Raw genomic sequence first — 18,566 nt, forward strand, 5'->3', positions numbered from 1 at the left:
CCCACGCACCAGAGGTGAGCGCTGTACCACTTAGTCACCACAGACCCACAAATTTACGTCATATTCCATCAAAATGGATTTTTTAAAAGGCAAGTTATCTTGGAACATAATTTTTAAAATCATAAGGGGGGGGGGGCGTAAGTTGTCCTAATTGTTGACTGGTTTCAGCTGCAAGCAATGGTAATTGTGTGCAATTTTAAACACACACATCATATTGTGTCAAAATGTAATATTTTTGGGAAAGTTATCAAGAAACATATTTTTTAAACCGGGGGAGCAAAGGAAAATAAGTTCTTTCTCATTCTTAATTGACTTTAAATTCAAGTCGTCGGTAGAGTTCGGGAATGATTGTGAAGGAAGAAAAACAATAAAATAAAATAAAATAAAATAAAAAATTATAAATACATAAATAAAAATAATAAAAAATGTCAGCGACATATTGAGCCAAATTATTGTTTTACTAGCGGTATTGTAGGAACTTACTTTTCAAATCGGGGACTGGGAATCCACTCCGCGTTAGGGGAATAAATTCACTGCACATTCTTGACTGATTTCAATCCCAAGCACAGGAGATAGTGGAATAGCTTCAAAGAAAATATATATAATGTTATATCCAAGTAGAATCATGATAGATTGCAATCTCAAACAATAGACTATTTCGGAAGGTTGCAGTTAAAATCGGATAAGTTTTACGAGAGTTATCGTGGAACAGACATACGGAGAGTCACACAAGTCACAGATCGAGTCTAGTGGTGAATCTCGTTTCGCTTGTTTCGTTTAAAACGAAATATGTTCAAGCACTTAATTGGAAAATACAAAGCATTTTGAAAATTAATTGAAATGAAACTTATAGGGATGTACATGTCTGTCAAACTTCCAACAAACTAGCAAATAACAGTCATGTAAAGTAGTTTTGAAACATAAGATATATGGATTGTAGTAAATGTATACTTATAGCATTTTATTCGTAACTTTTTCTGTCTAATAACTGTACACAACCACCTCTCCCGAGGATACATAGGTGCATTTACAAGTATTCAGTAAGGGCAGACTAGTAATTTCGGGAAAACAAGATCCAACTTGTGTATTGATGCTTGTAAAAAATGAAGAAGTTAGAATGAATATAAAAATTGTAGGTTGTATATGTATTTTATTTATAGGAACTTGGAAAGCAACATAAAGAGATCATGAACTCTCAGATACAAATTATGGAGGCAGAAATCGAGGAGCTGAAAGAGAAGTGTAAGAAGCAAGTGTCTGGAATATCGGCAGACCACACCAACAGCAGTGGAATAGCTTTGGAAGAATTGACGCATCATCTGTGGGCAGAGTTCGCCGCAGCTGTTAAGGTAGGAAATACGCTTTTATATATATGTAAAAACAACCATAAAATTGAGAACTGGTAACTTACAAGCGTGTATTTTTTTTATTTATCGGTCTTGGTGGGTGTTACGAACTGACAAAGAATTGTGCTAATCGCTCCGTCAAATCTTTATGGCACCGATTTTGTACTTCAAATTCTGTCAGAGTTCGTAGTAGAAATATATAAAAATGAGTTGGAAAATTGATAATTAAAAACCTGGATCTCTGTATTTCTAAAACTGGCTCACATTAAAAATGACTGCAAGAAGATTTTTCGAAGTGGTAAGTAAAGTTTTAATAAAAATTAGCTGCAGCTCAATGCAGATGAAATGAAGTTCAAGAAGTTGATCGTATTACAGCCATACTTCAGGTAGACTTGCGAGAAATCTACCCATTATTCTGATTTTTAGGCGACTCAGTACGAAGCAAGTACTGTATAACGCGTTAACTATTTGCAATAAATTTATAGCAATATAAAGTCGCTTATCTTTTATTATTATTATTATTTAAATATTACACAGTAAGACCGAGACATGTCCTTGAAAAGCTGGGGACAACTACTATTGTAATTTAGTACATTATAAATCCACTCAAGTGGAAAAAAATGTGCGATGATGTATCGTAGTTGCTAATGCTCCCACGTTTGATGCGAACGATCACGGGTTCCATTACCAATAGGGACACTAGGTCGAAAAGGTATAAGGTTTTCCCATCCTGAATTTTCCTCATTGACATACGGCGAATGCCGGGATGATACCTAACATACCGTTTCCAGGGTGCCTTCTTTCAGGGTACCCTTTCCCGGATAGTGTACTCACCGATGGACATAATCCCTCATACGTGGCGGGCTTAAGACCATAGATACCGGTAGTGCCCAGAAATATACTTAGGTATGTAAATAAACAAACAAATAAATAATAAATTGTGGATTGCAGAATTCGCATATTAATAAAGACTATTGAAAATATCTGAAAGTTTCGACTGCATACGAAATCGTTTTGTAAATCTAACAAATTGTTTTAACACAACAGGAATTAACACAGTAGTTATTTCCAATATTTCATCCTATGGTGAGAGATTATTGATATTTCTTTATTATCCTACAATGTTGCGTAAGTCATTTCTTATGAAAAGAACCCACAAAAGAGTAGTTTACTCTTAGGGTTTCTTTTCTTCGGACGAAGTTTTTCGAAAACATCTTATAATTTTCTTCATATTTCATGGATGAATGTTTCAGTAATAATTGCATAATAATGTGATTTAATTTAAGAAAAATGGCACTGAGGAACTTATATAGTGGCCCATACCTTTTGTTCATTGTGCAAAATGTTCTTCATAAAACGAAATATGGAATTTCTTACTTTGTTATTTTTGGATACTTTCTGGTAAGATTTTTAAAAGATACTGAGTTTTATTTGACAGTAAAAAATCCTTACTCTCCCCTTTTGTAACAAAATCATATAATAGTCACGATTTTTCTTTCTTTATTTAGTTTTTGTTGCGTTACCGTTACCGTTAATGAGTTACCGTTACGGTTACCGTTACAGTTACAGTTACCGTTACCAATGAGTTACCGCTAATTGAGCATTTCTCATAATGAGCTCATTTTCGTATTGAGCCACCTTAATGTTCTTAAGAAATTGCAGCGTTGCGTTCATTAGTATTCTAAAAGTTGGAGCTAATGAAGTAATAATGCCTTCAGTAAATTATAATTATAATCAATAATTAATAACTTCGTTAAGTGGAATTGAATTTTTCATAACCTGTTTGATAATGTTTCACATTCATCAAACACATGACCGTTGGGAAAGAAAAGTACAAGTCATGTTCATTAGATCTAAGTTTTAATAATGTCAGAGAGCGAAGTATAGTTAGTATTCAGTTAGTTGATGCGGCCATGAGTTTCAAAATATTCTTGACGGAACTGCTGTTGTTAAGCTTTCTTGTAACCTAAATGAACGCTAGAAAGAGTGGTAATACTAGGAGCATAGAACATAGACTGACGATCAGTTTAAACATGCAGTGTACTGTATACACTTATAAATTAATTATTGGTTAATTCTTCACAACAACTCTGTGAAGGACGCTGGCAAAAGCGCAAAAGTCAGACCTTTACCTCCTTTCAGTAATGGAAAAGCATTATTTTGGTTTGAGCAGTCGTATTGTGTTTTATTTATTTTCATTAGTTCTGTTACACTGCTTTTTTCACAGTAACATTAGAAGTTCTGAATTTATTAGTGACTGTATATCATTTTATGTAAAACTACAACGTTTCTACCTTATCTACCCTTCGTGTGAACAGCGACAATTTTCGTGACACGCACTGCTATACCTCTTTATTTCCAAGTTTGACTAGGTATCCCTATACAATAGTTTCATTCACCTTGAAAGATGACTGGCAAGGACTACCTGTGACTATTTTAGATGAGAATGTGTCCTTAGTATCACAGACATTGTTTCCTATAAGGGATGTAAGCTGCTAAGACGATAAAAAATCTCATTTCATAATTAGATACATCCCATCTTACTTTGAGGACAGGAAGAGGAAACTGCGGAATTACATACACTTTCTGCAGTTTTCATATTTACTGATCTTGAACATCGTCAGATATTGTTGCTTGTTTGGACAACAGAGTAAGACTCTGTTACCCTTCGTAAAGAAATTTCCTTCCGCCTGTATGTCAAGGAACTGGAGATATTTTTATGTGGGTATTCTTTATGAAGATTTTATGCTGTTCTGAATGCTGAAAATTAGGTAAGTAATACCATATTAAGAAAGTTATTTTTTCTTTCTGTTCTTAAGCTTCTGTATATACAGTATAAAAATATTACAAAGAACAATCTCAAGTAAAATCTGACAATGGTATACCGATTGACGCAGGTAAAAACTAGTGAACAGAATTCAAGTGTGATGTAATTGTACTAGTGTCTAAACATTTTAGATCCAAGCCGCAGTATTTCTGAAAAAAACTAACCTCGCGAAACAATGAAAATAAGAAGAGTACATTTTTGTTTTCTCACAAACATCTAATGTATATCATAGGAGAGAGACCGCTGCGTTCACTAAAAGATGAAAGTATGTCTGTGAACATTTAAGATTTTTAATATTCTTCACACTAGATCACGTGAACCACTTATTTTTGGATCAAAAGATCCAATATATTTCAATCAAAAATTTTCTTGTAAGTCTTATACACGACTACAAGAACTAGAGATAGTGCAGTCAAACCCAAATTGTCACTCAACTCACAAGTAAACCTTACGTTTGGGTGAATCGAGTTGCTGACTGAGACACATATGAGAAAGTAGTACTAAATGTGATCAGTATTTCAGTGAAGTTGTAGGTGCGAAGCTCCAGGGGTTTAGGAGATACAGCTACCAGAACATCACATGGATGTACAGAATGGTCTTCATACAGTTGGAGGTAAAAGCTCTGTAAGACCTCATGTAACGACAAAAGGTGAATAACAAATATATGGGTATATATTAGGACTAGGGAGAAGTCATATAGTAAGGGTATACCTGACGGCGGCCATATTGGAATCCGCCATTTTGAATTAAGGTTAAGTTTTCAAAATAGAAATAAGGTCATGTGATACATGATTTAAGGCGCAAATTTAATCAGAAGAACAATGGTCACGTTAATTTTGAGTTACGCACAATTGGTAAAAAGTTACAGGGAAATTAAATATTGTTACAGCATATGTATTAGTCCTTTACCCCACCTTGTAAATTTTGTTTCAATGATAATAATTAAATAAAAAGCAGGTGGATAAATATTAGGTCTATGGTAAGAGTTGCCTTGATGGCGGCCATGTTCAAATCCGCCATTTTGAAGCAGACAAAAGTTTTAAACAAAACTCATAACATTGACACTTTATTAATAGCAAATTTTACCATAAATCCAACGGTATAACCATTTTTGCTTTATCATGAACCAGCATTTGTTATCGCATAAACAAGTTGCTAATTTAAGGAAAAATGACCAAAGAGGAATTGATTCATAATTGAACTTGGGTCTTTTTTCCAGAAAAGTCCTCAATTAATAGAATCAATATGTAGTTCAGAAAAGAGTGCATGACTTACACAAATGCTCTGCTCACAGTGAGTACACATGACAAAGGCAATCGAGTTGCACTTGACACATCTGTCGTTAACAATTCCGTCAAAGCAGTAGTCGTAAGGAGCGATCCATTTAATTTTGTGCTGGTTAATGATAAAGCAAAAATGGTTATACCATTGGAGTTATGGTAAAATTTGCTATTAATAAGCTATCACTGTTATGCGTTTTGTTTAAAAATTTTGTCTGCTTCAAAATGTCGGATTTGAACATGGCCGCCATCAAGGCAACTCTTACCATAGACCTAATATTTATCCACCTGCTTTTTATTTAATTATTATCATTGAAACAAAATTTACAAGGTGGGGTAAAGGACTAATACATATGCTGCAACAATATTTAATTTCCCTGTAACTTTTTACCAATTGTGCGTAACTCAAAATTAACGTGACCATTTTTCTTCTGATTAAATTTGCGCCTTAAATCATGTATCACATGACCCTATTCATTTTAAAAACTTAACCTTAATTCAAAATGGCGGATTTCAAGATGGCCGCCGTCAAGTATACCCTTACTATATGACTTCCCCCTAGTCCTAATATATACCCATATATTTGTTATTCACCTTTTGTCGTTACATGAGGTCTTACAGAGCTTTTACCTCCAACTATATCAAGACTATTCTGTACTTCCATGTGATGTTCTGGTAGCTGAATCTCCTAAACCCCTGGAGCTTCGCGCCTACAACTTCACTGAAATACTAACCACATTTAGTACTACTTTCTCATATGTGTCTCAGTCAGCAACTCGATTCACCCAAACGTAAGGTTTACTTGTCAGTATGATGTGCTTATTCCGTAAAAAAATACGAAAATTCGACTTAGGAGCCCTTCAAAAAATGGCCACAAAAAATTTTGTGGCCCCTGATCCAAAAACTAATTATTGACCAAGATCGCAATCTTTTGATTCATTTTTTTTATTATTCCTAAAATTCTTGGACAAGATCGCAATCTTTTGATCCATTTTTTAATCATTCCTAAAATTCTTGTTTCAGTAATTTTCTTGCTTTACTAAACTACCACAAACCAGATGAATAGAACCGTATGTGTACTTTACGTATAGTACGAAAGCACATATGTGTGTATCAGTGGTGGCTCCAAAGTTAAGAGGGAGGTCACATCGACAATGGGAGCGAATCCGGGTTTGTATTCCTCGCCTGCAAAATCAGTCCCCGACTTGGAGCTCTCTATTGATTTTTCACTTTAAACCCATTCTTTACATTTTGGTTGAGGTAAAAGTATTATAGAAAAAATATAACGAATTTAACATTACTTAAACTACATATTCAATGTGTGTTGTACAGAATCATTTAACTTACTTTTAAATAGTTCATTCAGCACAAATAATTCAAGATATTCAAGAAGTGGAAAATAATTGATGTTGTCAACACTGCTCAAACTATTTCTTCAAAATGAGTTTCTCAATTGATTCTGTAAGAATAATTTGGTTACATACCCATTAACATCATAATTATTAAGAGTATAAGTTGAAACGGATGCGAAAAAAACTATGTAACTAGTCTCATTTGTCGTCTTACTTTTAATATTTATTAACTTGTAAAATAGGGATACGTTGATAATATTTTCTTGGTGCGTTGAAATTAAAATACGTATTCGATTTCGGTCATTTGTAAAGCAACTTAGAATTTATTTGACCATTCATTTTGAGCACCAAGACGTAGACATAATGTTTACCGTTGAGTGTTTGTTAATCATATTTCCACGAAAAAGCTCCAAAATATGTGAGAAATTTCTCGAGTCTAGCAGAGATAGCACAACTACTCGAGGAATTTACTCAACTCCTCATGAGTATTATCTGCCTTAAACCCTACATGACTTGACAATTGGTTGTTCTCTACTTTTTGATATTTTATAATAATTATTTGAATTACAATTCTAACACTTCCATATTTGTCTATGTCTCCGCATGCTTATTTCCACAGGGGCCGCGGTGGCTCAGTGGTAGAGCGTCCACCTCTGGTGCTTGGGGTCCCGGGTTCGATCCCAGCCCCCGCCAAGTGAACTTTGTGGTGGACAAACACCGTGTGCATGGGTTTTCTCGGGGTTCTCCCGTTTCCTCCCACTTTCTTCATTCCACCATTTCATTCATCACTCATCATCACTGTCTCCTTTAGCCTAACCGGCATAACCGTGGGACGTAAAACTCAAAGATTTCATTTTTCATTTTTTTATTTCCACAATAACACTTCAGAGGTAAATCAATTAAAATAGAGTTGAAGAATATTCGTTCGTTCTCGTGACGTTATAAAAGTCACGTGCTACTAAATTCAGAAATCCTAAAGTGCATTGAGAAAGCATTTTATTTTTTTCTTCATGATAATTTATATATTAGCGTCGTAAAGAAAACACAATCGTTTGTCGAAAACCTACTGCAAAGCTATGTCGTCCTTGAAACGATATGATTATTCTTTCTCCCGCGACTAACACGTCTTTTCTCCTACGCCCATGTTCATCATGTAGAACGCACATAACCTGCACAGAGCTGAATGGCTTCACCCTCTTGCCCACTACTCCTCTTTCACCCGTCTTATCTCTTCGCCCTCTGGCCGCCAGGAAGTAGGTAGAAAGCAATTTTTTTTCGTCACGCTAAAAGTGTGATTACGTATTACGTAAGGGCAGGAGTTTAAAGGGACATTCTCTGAGGCAGGCTAACACTAGAAAGGGTGAAGCGAAAGAACCGGAACTCATCGTGACTTAGTTATGTTGTAGAGGGCAACATCTTGCATCAAGACTTATGCTATGTTGTCAACTCTTTCATGGGCATGAATCAGGGTTGCAGACTCCATATTAATTAAAATTTTTGTTCAGTCACTCTTCAGTCCTATACAAAAATAGAAATCCATATTGTAAAACTCTGTCCCATATAGGTTGTAGGTAGAGCAAGGTAATAAAATGAGTGTCCGGAATCGACTCTCATAACCGGCTTTTATTATAAAATCCACTAAATAACAGTGTTTACAGAAATACTACAAAGTTATTCTCCTCTAAATTTGTTAGGTTAGAAATAGGTAGTCTTTGACCTTGAGGTCGCGCACAGGATCTCCACAGACCCCATGGCAGGCTAAGCAGAATGGCGAAAGGTATCCCCCAAAGCTCCGTGGCAAGCGGTGAGGAGGTTAGGAGTCACACAGCCCCGTAGCAGCTAAGCCAGGATAAGAGAAATAGCCAGGAGTCCCGTGGCAGACTAGAGGCTTGGGATTAGGTTACTCCTAATGTTCAGTGGCAAATAGTAGGAGGGACACTAAAGAACTGGTACTGATGCGCTGGTTGCTGCCAAATTTATAGGCCTTGAGGCGGCGGTGGCGCTGCTGCTCCGATGTCATCCTCTGCTACGTAGGAGGAGCCAGAAATCTGTCGTCTGCTGGATGTAGTGAATCCACGTGGTGCGTAGTATCCCGACGTAAAACCATGTGGTGGTGTTTCAAAACACAAGCGTAAAATATTGTGTGTATATAGTACTACGTGGGATATTACAATATATAATTTTTGTTAACTACTTAATTAATTATTATTATTCGTGTTAATAGGGAAGGCACGTGATTTTGTGAAATATTACAGAGCTGTTCCTAATATGTATATGTGAAAGTGGATTTTATAGATTTGCCTAGCAAACTGCTAAACAAATTTAAATTTGCATAGCAATTCATAAGTTTTATGTAGTATTTTTGGCAGTAAAGGAAAACCATTATTACAGTGGTAGGAAAGAAATTCAAAAATACAATTGGTGAAACTCATAAAAACCTTAAGTCTAAAATTCGGTTCCGATTGACATGTTATACAAAGATCGAAATGAACAGACGGAAGGACACCCAAAAACACTGTTTTAGTGTGTAACGTAGTTCCTTCGAAGAAATATCGAATTGTTGTTATTATTTTCACGACCATGAAACTTCTTCTCTTTTATCTGATTACTTTGAGAAACAAGTTCCAACAGGACGAACAAGTAACATCATAAAAGAAATCACTGAGGATAGCAGGAACTTTCAAGAAAGTGAGTTCAAACCTGATGGCAGATAGCCAAATTGGGGTAGAAATTACGAGAAAAGTAAAATAAAGAGACGATTTTATTCAAGAGTAAAATATCTGACACACCTAGGGAAGTTGAAATGCTACTTTACAACACATAAGTCTTACCCATAATAACATACACTGTATGTAACATAGCCAATGATGAGAAGAAAGAAAAGTAGAATTCAGGCAACGGGAATGAGATTCCAAATCATTCTCGAAAATATAATAGCAAATCAAATAAGAAATTAAATCATTAAGAAATATTCCCAACGAATAAAATGTTTGAGAAGAATTAAAAAAAAAAAAAACCTAAGGCTCACTGGTATGGGACGTAGAAAAAATTAAAGAAAATGCTCATATTTGTGTAATGATAGAATTCGTTACTTGATTCAGATCCTAGATCAATGTAGCGTTAGGCTTATATCGTTACACAAGGCTAACAAACTGTACAAGGAGACTGCATCAAATGTTTCTTCCATCTCTCTATTCAGATTTACTAATTTTCGACACCATTTATAATCAGAGCCTACCACTCACCTTTCGCAATTTCTGATTTTATATATATACGTATATATATATATATATACTAGCTGAACCTGCGCTCTCTACACATCGCATCATTCACATAGAAGCATGAATCTCCTTGTCATTCCTCACAATATCTGTACCTGTCCCTTTACAAACACACGTGAAAGAAGTCTTGATTAAAAAAAAAAATCATCAAGGGGTATCATAAAGGGGAGTTTTTTTTTCTCAATATCTCGCACTGTTTGCAAGATTTGAGCATACTTCCGGTTGGAGTTTCTAATTCATGTATGATCAGTGTTTTCTTTCTTCGTGCATGTAGTATGTAATAAGCAAATACATTACATACACAATTAATTATAATGTCAGTGATATAATGTGTTCATTGGGCAAAACACTCCAAAAATGAAGATTGATCGTAGACTGGAGAAATGGTTATCCTTCCTTTTTCATGTACTATTTGGTCATGAAACAAACGCCTGAAGCATATACGACCCTATATACAAAAATGTAGTGTTGGAATATATAATTCGTAGGATATGATGCTTTCGTTTTTAATTTCAACACTTCCAGTGTACCTTTAAAAATGTAATAAAGAAATAATGGTCATGTATTTTAAATATTCAATTAGAACTGGACATCTATGCAAAATTTGCAATCAATCAGTGAAAACGTCATCTTTCTAGAGCAGCGTTTCCCAACCTTTTTCAACTTACGGCACACTACAGATGTTACTTGGATTCTAGCCGCACACTTACAAATATTATTATTTGTAAATATAAAACACAGCGATATTTTTCTGTGATTATTGAGCTCCTTCTTACAGAGAAGAAAACTCTATCACTGGTTTTTCCCCGTGGTAAATCATGATGCTTATTTTTCATTCTAATTTAAAAATAGAAAAGAACTGCAATGAAATATTGACTCAGGTTTTTAAAAATACGCTTTCTTTTTAAAAACTGTATCCAACCTTTTACTAAGAAGGAACATCACTAAACAACGAACGAACAAACAAATCTCTCTTAAAATACAAATGTAGGTAATTTGTCGAAAGGATTGAATGATATTTTAAATTTTCAAGTTACGAAATAGTCTGCAACAATAAAGAAGCAATAATTGTCATAGCAATGATAACAAATACTTTTTTCAACATTAGAAATGTACAGAACAGTAACCCGGTATGAAACTTAAAATTGTAGATTCATAGTAGAGGTTCATAGTAATGTGAAATACAAATATACATTTTGTCCTACGTTTTGCAATTTGATTGCTATAAAATTAATAATTTTGTTTCGATTCCTCGCAGCACACGGGCAGTCCATTGACGGTGGCACACCGGTTGGGAAACGCTGTTCTAGAGCCTATAGTTTCCGAGATCTCATTGTCGAAAGGATTGGCCACAAACATAAAAACGTCCACTAACATATAGTTTAAAAGAACTCCAAAGATGGCAGTACAATTCATTTATATTGATTTTGGAAAAAGGCTTATTGAAATACAAGGGCTTTGAACAATAATTAAAAAAAAAGCTTTATGAAAAAAAAGATCTATTTAAATCATTTATTTAAAGTCAGGGTTTGAAAAAACCCAACCCACCTGGGCCCATGTGGGTTTTTTCGGGTATTTTCGGGTTTTATTGGGTTTTTTCGGGTTTAATTGTTTTTTTTCAAAATATTTCAATCTCTTTGGGGTAAAAATGTTAAAATATGATTTACATTTAATGAGTGTCATTGTCACAACTTGCAACAACTTTCTATTCACTGCTGTTTTGAAAAAATTGCCGCCATTTTGAAATTTTATATTGGATCGCCGAAAAAATCTATACAGCAAATTTAGAATGTCTTGTGCTTCTACCCTCAAAATACCAACTTAAAAAGTCCGAAAATTGCACCTTGTAGCATGGATACCTGCTATTTTGAAAAATGGCCGCCATTTTGAAATTTTATGCCGCCAAAATATATACAGCTAATTTAGTATCTCGTGCTTCTACTTTGAAAATTTCAACTTGAAAGACCTAAAATTGCGTTTTGTAGCGTGGATATCAGCGGCGCAAATTTGTCTTCAACATTGGGGGGACGGGTAAGACGGTATATATACATATGCGCTGTGCAAAATATTTATGAAGGCGAAAAACAATGCTGAGGAGGGTTACCCATGTCGGTCCCGGCGTCCTCCACAGGGAACATAAAATATGACGACATTATTATTGCTTTATAACTTAAAAATCCGACTGGCAACATTGAAAACTGTTTACAAGGGATGATCCAAATATGATCATTCCCTGTAAAAAGTTTTCAATGTTGCCAGTCTGATTTTAAAGTTGTAAAGCAATAATAATATCGTCATATTTTATGTGCCCTGTGTGGGACTCCGGGAAAACATGGGTGGGGGAGCAGAGTTGTCTTCAACATTGGTTGGCGGTCAGATTTGAGGCTTATTTTGGAAGGTATCAATTAATCTCACTTTCCTTTGTGACAGTTGGACACAAATCATCACATTTCTTCCTAAAAGACACATTTCCAATCGGATTATTAAGGGGAACAGTTCCAAGATTGTAGGGGATATGTCCCCATCATCCCCCAGGATGTTCGCCAGTGGATATCAGCTATTTTTTTTTTTTTAAAAAAGCGCGCCACTTTGTAATTTTACGTTGGTATGCTGCCAAAATCTAAACAGAAAATTTAGAGTGTCTCTGGTTTGTATCCTGAAAATTTAAAAGACCGAAAGTTGAACGCTGTGTGGTAAAGGCAGACAAACGAACAAATGTAGATCGAGTCATCCTAGGAGACTCAGTGACGTTCGCCAAATATGAATACCAAATAGCTATATTAATTTAAAACAAAGACATAATTCATCAAAATGTCAAAAAAAAAAAAAAAATCTTATTGTTGAAGTTCACTTTCGATGCTTTGTGCATTTAATTACGAGAACTACCCGAGCACTTGTTGCAAGACCGTTCTTTTCCGAAAATTAATTTAAAACAATTAACAAAGATAGGCCTATAATTCATATTTTATAAAGTAAATGTTTCAAAATGTCTAAAATGAAATATCCTCCAGCGTAAAATAAATAGTTTTATTCAGGGACGTAGCCAGAGTTCTGAGTTTGCGGGGGCCATATTTGCAAATGAAATAATACACACACACACATATTTATATAATGTGTGTGTGTGTGTGTGTGTGTGTGTATTATATTGTGTACTCACGATAATTTGCTGAATCGGGTGGCGCGGCAACCGCGGATAATCAACACGAAACCATCGTATGGAGAACTCAGCAATAAATTGTTTTAAATTAAACTTTTCTGGGGTTAGAAGAGAAAAGTGAACCTCTCCTACGAAATGCGATAATGAAACAATAATTTAAAAACTATGTATTAATAGTGTTGTTTACTTATGCAAGGACATCCAACTAGAACATTAAGAAACTCAATACTTCATATAAATACTTTTTGATACATTTATACAGGGTGTTTCAAAACAGCACAGACAACTTTTGGGAGAAGATTCCTGACACCAAGATAAGACAAAAAGTATAGGCCAACCTGGGTGTACAAATGCTTTCTTTCGGAGTTATACGCTGCCGAAAACATGAAAAAAAAAAATGAACTTTGAAGGTCCATAGCTCCAATACTATGGGAGCTACCGTAGTCGGGTCAAGACTTCACTTAGGAACTGCTATATGCCCAAGTTTCAGAATCCTGTGGTACTTCCACAACAATTTTTATAGATGTAGTTCGTGAGTGCTTCAGATTATATGCACGCAGTCAAACTTCCTCTATAAAAATTGTTGTAGAAGTATCGCAGGATTCTGAGACTTGAATATTTGGTTAGGGCACATACTAGCTCCTAAATGAAGTCTTGAACCGACTACGGTAGGTCGCATAGTTTTTGAGCTATGGACCTTCAAAATTTATTTTCTATAACTCCAAAAGGAAGTATTTGTGCACCCAGGTTGGTCTATACTTTCTGTCTTATCTTGGTGTCAGGAATCACCTCCCAAACATTGTCGGTGTTGTTTTGAAACATGCTGTATATACTGTAGATTTTTGCCTTGTACCTTTATATACTTTGTAGCTTGAGAAATAGTTACAAATAATATAATAAATAATAGGTAACAGCAGTGCTGTAATGCTATAATTTTTGGTAGGAATACGCTCGATCGTTTTCAAAAGTTTGGAGTATACGCACTCTAATATACGCTCATTCCTTCGTAACTTTAAGGTGAGTATACGCCGAACTACAAAAATTTTAGGTGGGTATACGCCGTATACTCCCGTATACGCCCCATTACATCCCTGGGTAACAGGTAATGCATTAACTACCCTAAAAAAGTGACATGACTTCCATGAGGTTACCTAAACAACACACAAGCTCTCAATACTTATATTTTTGCGTTAAAATGTAATATTCTACATAGTTAAAGAAACATTATAGCCTTGGGCTTGGAAAATTGCCTTGGGCAGAACAGCTCGCAGGTCCGAGATATTTGTAATTTCTTTCTCCATAAGAGACTCTACGTAATTTTTACAATAACGAATTCATATTCAGGAAAATCTATTTCGAATTGCGTAGCAAACTCTTCCATTGCCTCCTTCATCAAGAACAGTTTTTTTTTTTTTTTTTTTTTTTTTTTTTTTTTTTTTTTTTTTTTAGGATGACATGCTTGAATGCCACCAATCACAGATATATTTTCCTTCCAGAATTTTCTGACAAACTCATTCACAATGTTGTCATCATTCTCCTAAAATTTCGTAAATAACTATCAAGATGGTCCTAAATTTTTCAAATAAGTACAGATAATGATCACTAAAGTTCATAATTGACTGTTTAAGAACATGTTGGCCCTAATTGATATATCACGTGAGTATCTTTCCATTTAAAAAAAATCACATACAGTAGAGCGCCGATTATCCGAACGTCGGTCAACCGAACGACCGCTTAACTGAACTGTGTACTCGCTCGCACCTGTTACTATCCCACCCTACCGTCCATCATCCCCCTCACTCCCAAACCAAGTTTCCCACAATAGTCGCCGTACTGAGCCACCGCTGGCGGAACAACGCTTCTAATGGGGCCTTCATAAGGCGCTGCTGACCGGCCAAGCCGCCAGTCGCTGTGTTTCAACAATCAGCACACTTCTGTCGTCTGTCAACAATCAGCCTACTAAAGTTGCCTTTGTACGTTACTTTGTAATACTTAAAAAGATGCCTGTTTTTATGAATAATTTTACTGTACAGTACTTCTTTTTGGCAAATAAAAATGTACAGTTCGATTATCCGAACAAACCAGTTTTCCGAACACCCATGTCCCCCAATTACTTCGGATAATCGGCGCTCTACTGTATTTCAAAATGACGGATTTCAAAATAGCGGCGGAGGTTCCTGATCTACTTTGCCCATTTTTCTCTTGTCAATATGTGAAACTACCACTGTTTGAATTGTCTATCTTTCACTATTTTTACGATTCAACAGTTTATTTGATATATTTCTATAACATAACCTAGCCCTTCTCCCACCAAATTTAACTCCCTCCCCCTCCGTTCATTATGGCGCTCAGCCGCTATAATTTTGCACTAAAAATATTTTCTCATACTCTATCAGGTGCATTTTGTCTCATCCTGCATCTCAACTCACCCATTTGGACCCTCCATTTGTTAGTCGGTTATAAAAAGTGCATTCGCATAGATTTTTAACCCTTTGTACCTCAAGGCGACTATAAGGCTGGAATCACTATGGGCTGGGAGAACCTAGCAATGTTAAAAATGACGACTCTCAGCCCCGATCTTATACTCACATTATAAGTTATTGATCTTATACTCACATTACCGTTCACTTAATGTTTAAGAAATAGCCTATAAATGGGTTTAAAAAATAACCTTTTCGTAAAAGTATGAATAATTTCAGTTTACTATGGATAATTTTTTTCATTTGTTGTCAGATAAAAACAACTTGTAACATAATTTTAAATAAATATTTGAGGGGGCCAAACCGAGATTTAGGGGGGCGGTGCCCCCCGTACCCCTCCCTAGCTACGTCCCTGGTTTTATTGTTGAAGTATTCACTTTCGATGCTTTGTGGGTTCAATTGCGGGAACTTCCCGAACACTTCTTTCATGACGGGTTTTCCTTGAAACTGCAGCTTGCTTTACTGTACATCGAAACTTCCATTAATACTGAAGTTTGAATTCAGCAATTAAAATAATAAGCATTACGTAGTCTTGGGAGCTCCGAGCATTAAGCTTCTTAATTTTGATAAGAATTTTTACGCTGTTGCTGGTGTTGATTCTACAGAATGCTTATTTGAAGGGTAGCAACAAATGACTGAACTTAACTGTTGTTGTTGGAAAACCAAATTTTACTGAATACTTTTGTTACCATCAAAGGTATTTTAAGAAATAATACTAATAGTTTTACTAATGTATTTACATATTTACTGTTAGTACCGGCACCTATGACCTTAAACCCGTCAACGTATGAGGGATAACATCCCTCCGCGGCGCCGAGTCAGAAAACACACTATTCACGGAAAGTATTTTCTAAAATATACAATCGCTTACTTTACTTCAAATAGGCTATAAGCATAATCCACACATTAATTTGTTCTACAATTATTTCAAGCTAAGGTGAGGTTTTTATTTGTTTATTTATTTATTTATGTATTCATTCATTCAGTGCATTTAGAGCTTCATAAAGGTCTTATGTTGAATATTGTTGTCTATCTTAACATGAAAGCATATAATTCGCCCAAAGAAAGTTTAAAATCTGGTAAAAATAACTTTCAATCTGATCACCTTAGTTGTACCAATAATACACTAACAAAAAAGTCAAAAACCCAGGTGGGTTTTAATATGGGTTTTTTCAGGTGGGTCCACTTGGGCAAACCCTGTTTAAAGTACACGCAGTTTAAAATATTTGTCTTTGTTAAACGTGAAATCAAAAATAACCGTATATGAAATGTTTGAAATCCAAAGTTATAGGTTGGAGCTCAGGCGCTTTTGTTGGTATTGTAGCATTTTAATAGATGGATAAATATTTTAAGCTTTCTGAGTGCGTTTACTTTCTAACCAATTTATATAAATCTACTTAATCAATACACATGCTCTTGTTAATATACGATAAGTTACATCCATTCTAGCATTTTTTTTTTTTTTTTTTTTTTACCATGTAACCATAAATATTCTGAGAAATTTGTATACATGAAAATGACAGAAAAATGACTACAAGGAAGACCAAAGAACAAAAGACGGAATGAAGTACAAAAGGACGCGGAGAGAAGAGGAATGATATGAGGAAAATTTAGATCCAGAAGAATTGTGAAATCGGAAATTTATAATGATGAGAGTCAATTAGTGCAGAAAATTGTAGAAAGGAGGGATTTTTTATTTTTTTTTCTTGCCAATATTTGTGAAGAGATTTTCCCACTTTTAAAGCTACAAAATCATTTTGCTCAAGCACTGTATTCAATATTTATGTTCCAAAGACACTTATGATTATCTTTTCGTATCCGAAGCTCCTTAGCTGACCATTCGATAATTTTAAATTGGGATCTGTCTTCGAGATATCGATCTATACATCACCGTTGCTGATGATTTTCTACGTTTTTGTTTCAAATTTCTCCCCAATTATTCTCACGACGTCAGATGCACTCTTAAAACACCTGGATCTTTCCTTCGGTGACACGTCGAAGTACTGACAAAATCTTGCACTACTGTGCTTCCACGGAACCGGTAGACCATCGTTATTTTGTATATTAGGTGTTATGGCAAATAAATAAGGCATGCATTGAAAAATGTCAATATTCTCCTTTAATTTGAGTTCCCCTTCGTTATTTGTTGATTCAATTTTGAAACTTTATCTACACTGGCATTTGCACATTGTCTTTGGAATTTCGCTGCACACTACTTATCTGTACATCTTTCGAGAAGGATGGGGTGGATGAATGGTTTTCTAGTTAATTGAGGGTGTAGATCCGAAAAGTTGATGTGCCGTGAGCGTATGTTGCTTTCTTAAGGGTATACAATACTGCTAAAAAACAAGAAAATTCGTTAAAAAAAAAATAAAAAATAAAATAAAATAAAATAAAAAATAAAAAAAATAAAAATAAAAAAATAAAATAAAATAAAGAATAAAAAAAATGCGCCTTGTATATACTGTGAAAGATGAATAATTTGAATATTGAAGTAATAATTTTGGATGTGTAGGATGCTCTAAAACAAATGCAACATATTAGTGCATGATTGCGACGAACCCAGGATCTTGGTCTAACTTCTAACTTGGAAGTGTTCCAGAAGAACCTACATACCTCAAGTCGTTAAAGCAGTTACTGCAAGAAATTATAACAGAACACAAAATCCCTCGTGGCTGTATTGTTAATTATTCACGTTCGGCACGGGAGGCCCGGGTTCGATTTCTGGTGGGAGTTCATATGGTTCGGAATACACGTTAAGCTATAGGCCCTCGTCTTATGTAACTTCGATGCTGAAACGAACGCTAAACTCGCATCCAACAAACCAGCCAAAAGTTACGCAT

The 18,566-nt window shown here is 35.2% G+C and overlaps 1 protein-coding gene across 2 annotated transcripts in view; it reads left to right on the top strand.

The window, feature by feature from the left end:
- Positions 1-18,566, top strand: part of LOC145668685 (uncharacterized) — a 742,633-nt gene that overhangs the window by 73,868 nt on the left and 650,199 nt on the right. For both annotated transcript variants that reach the window (XM_081736754.1, XM_081736755.1), the window contains exon 16: positions 1,161-1,349. In XM_081736754.1, coding sequence (XP_081592880.1) covers positions 1,161-1,349 — 189 coding nt within the window. The remainder of the gene's footprint in view (positions 1-1,160; positions 1,350-18,566) is intronic.

Source organism: Thermobia domestica, chromosome 13 (genome assembly GCF_964235325.1).
Source record: "Thermobia domestica chromosome 13, izTheDome1.hap1.1, whole genome shotgun sequence".
NCBI lineage: Eukaryota > Metazoa > Arthropoda > Insecta > Zygentoma > Lepismatidae > Thermobia > Thermobia domestica.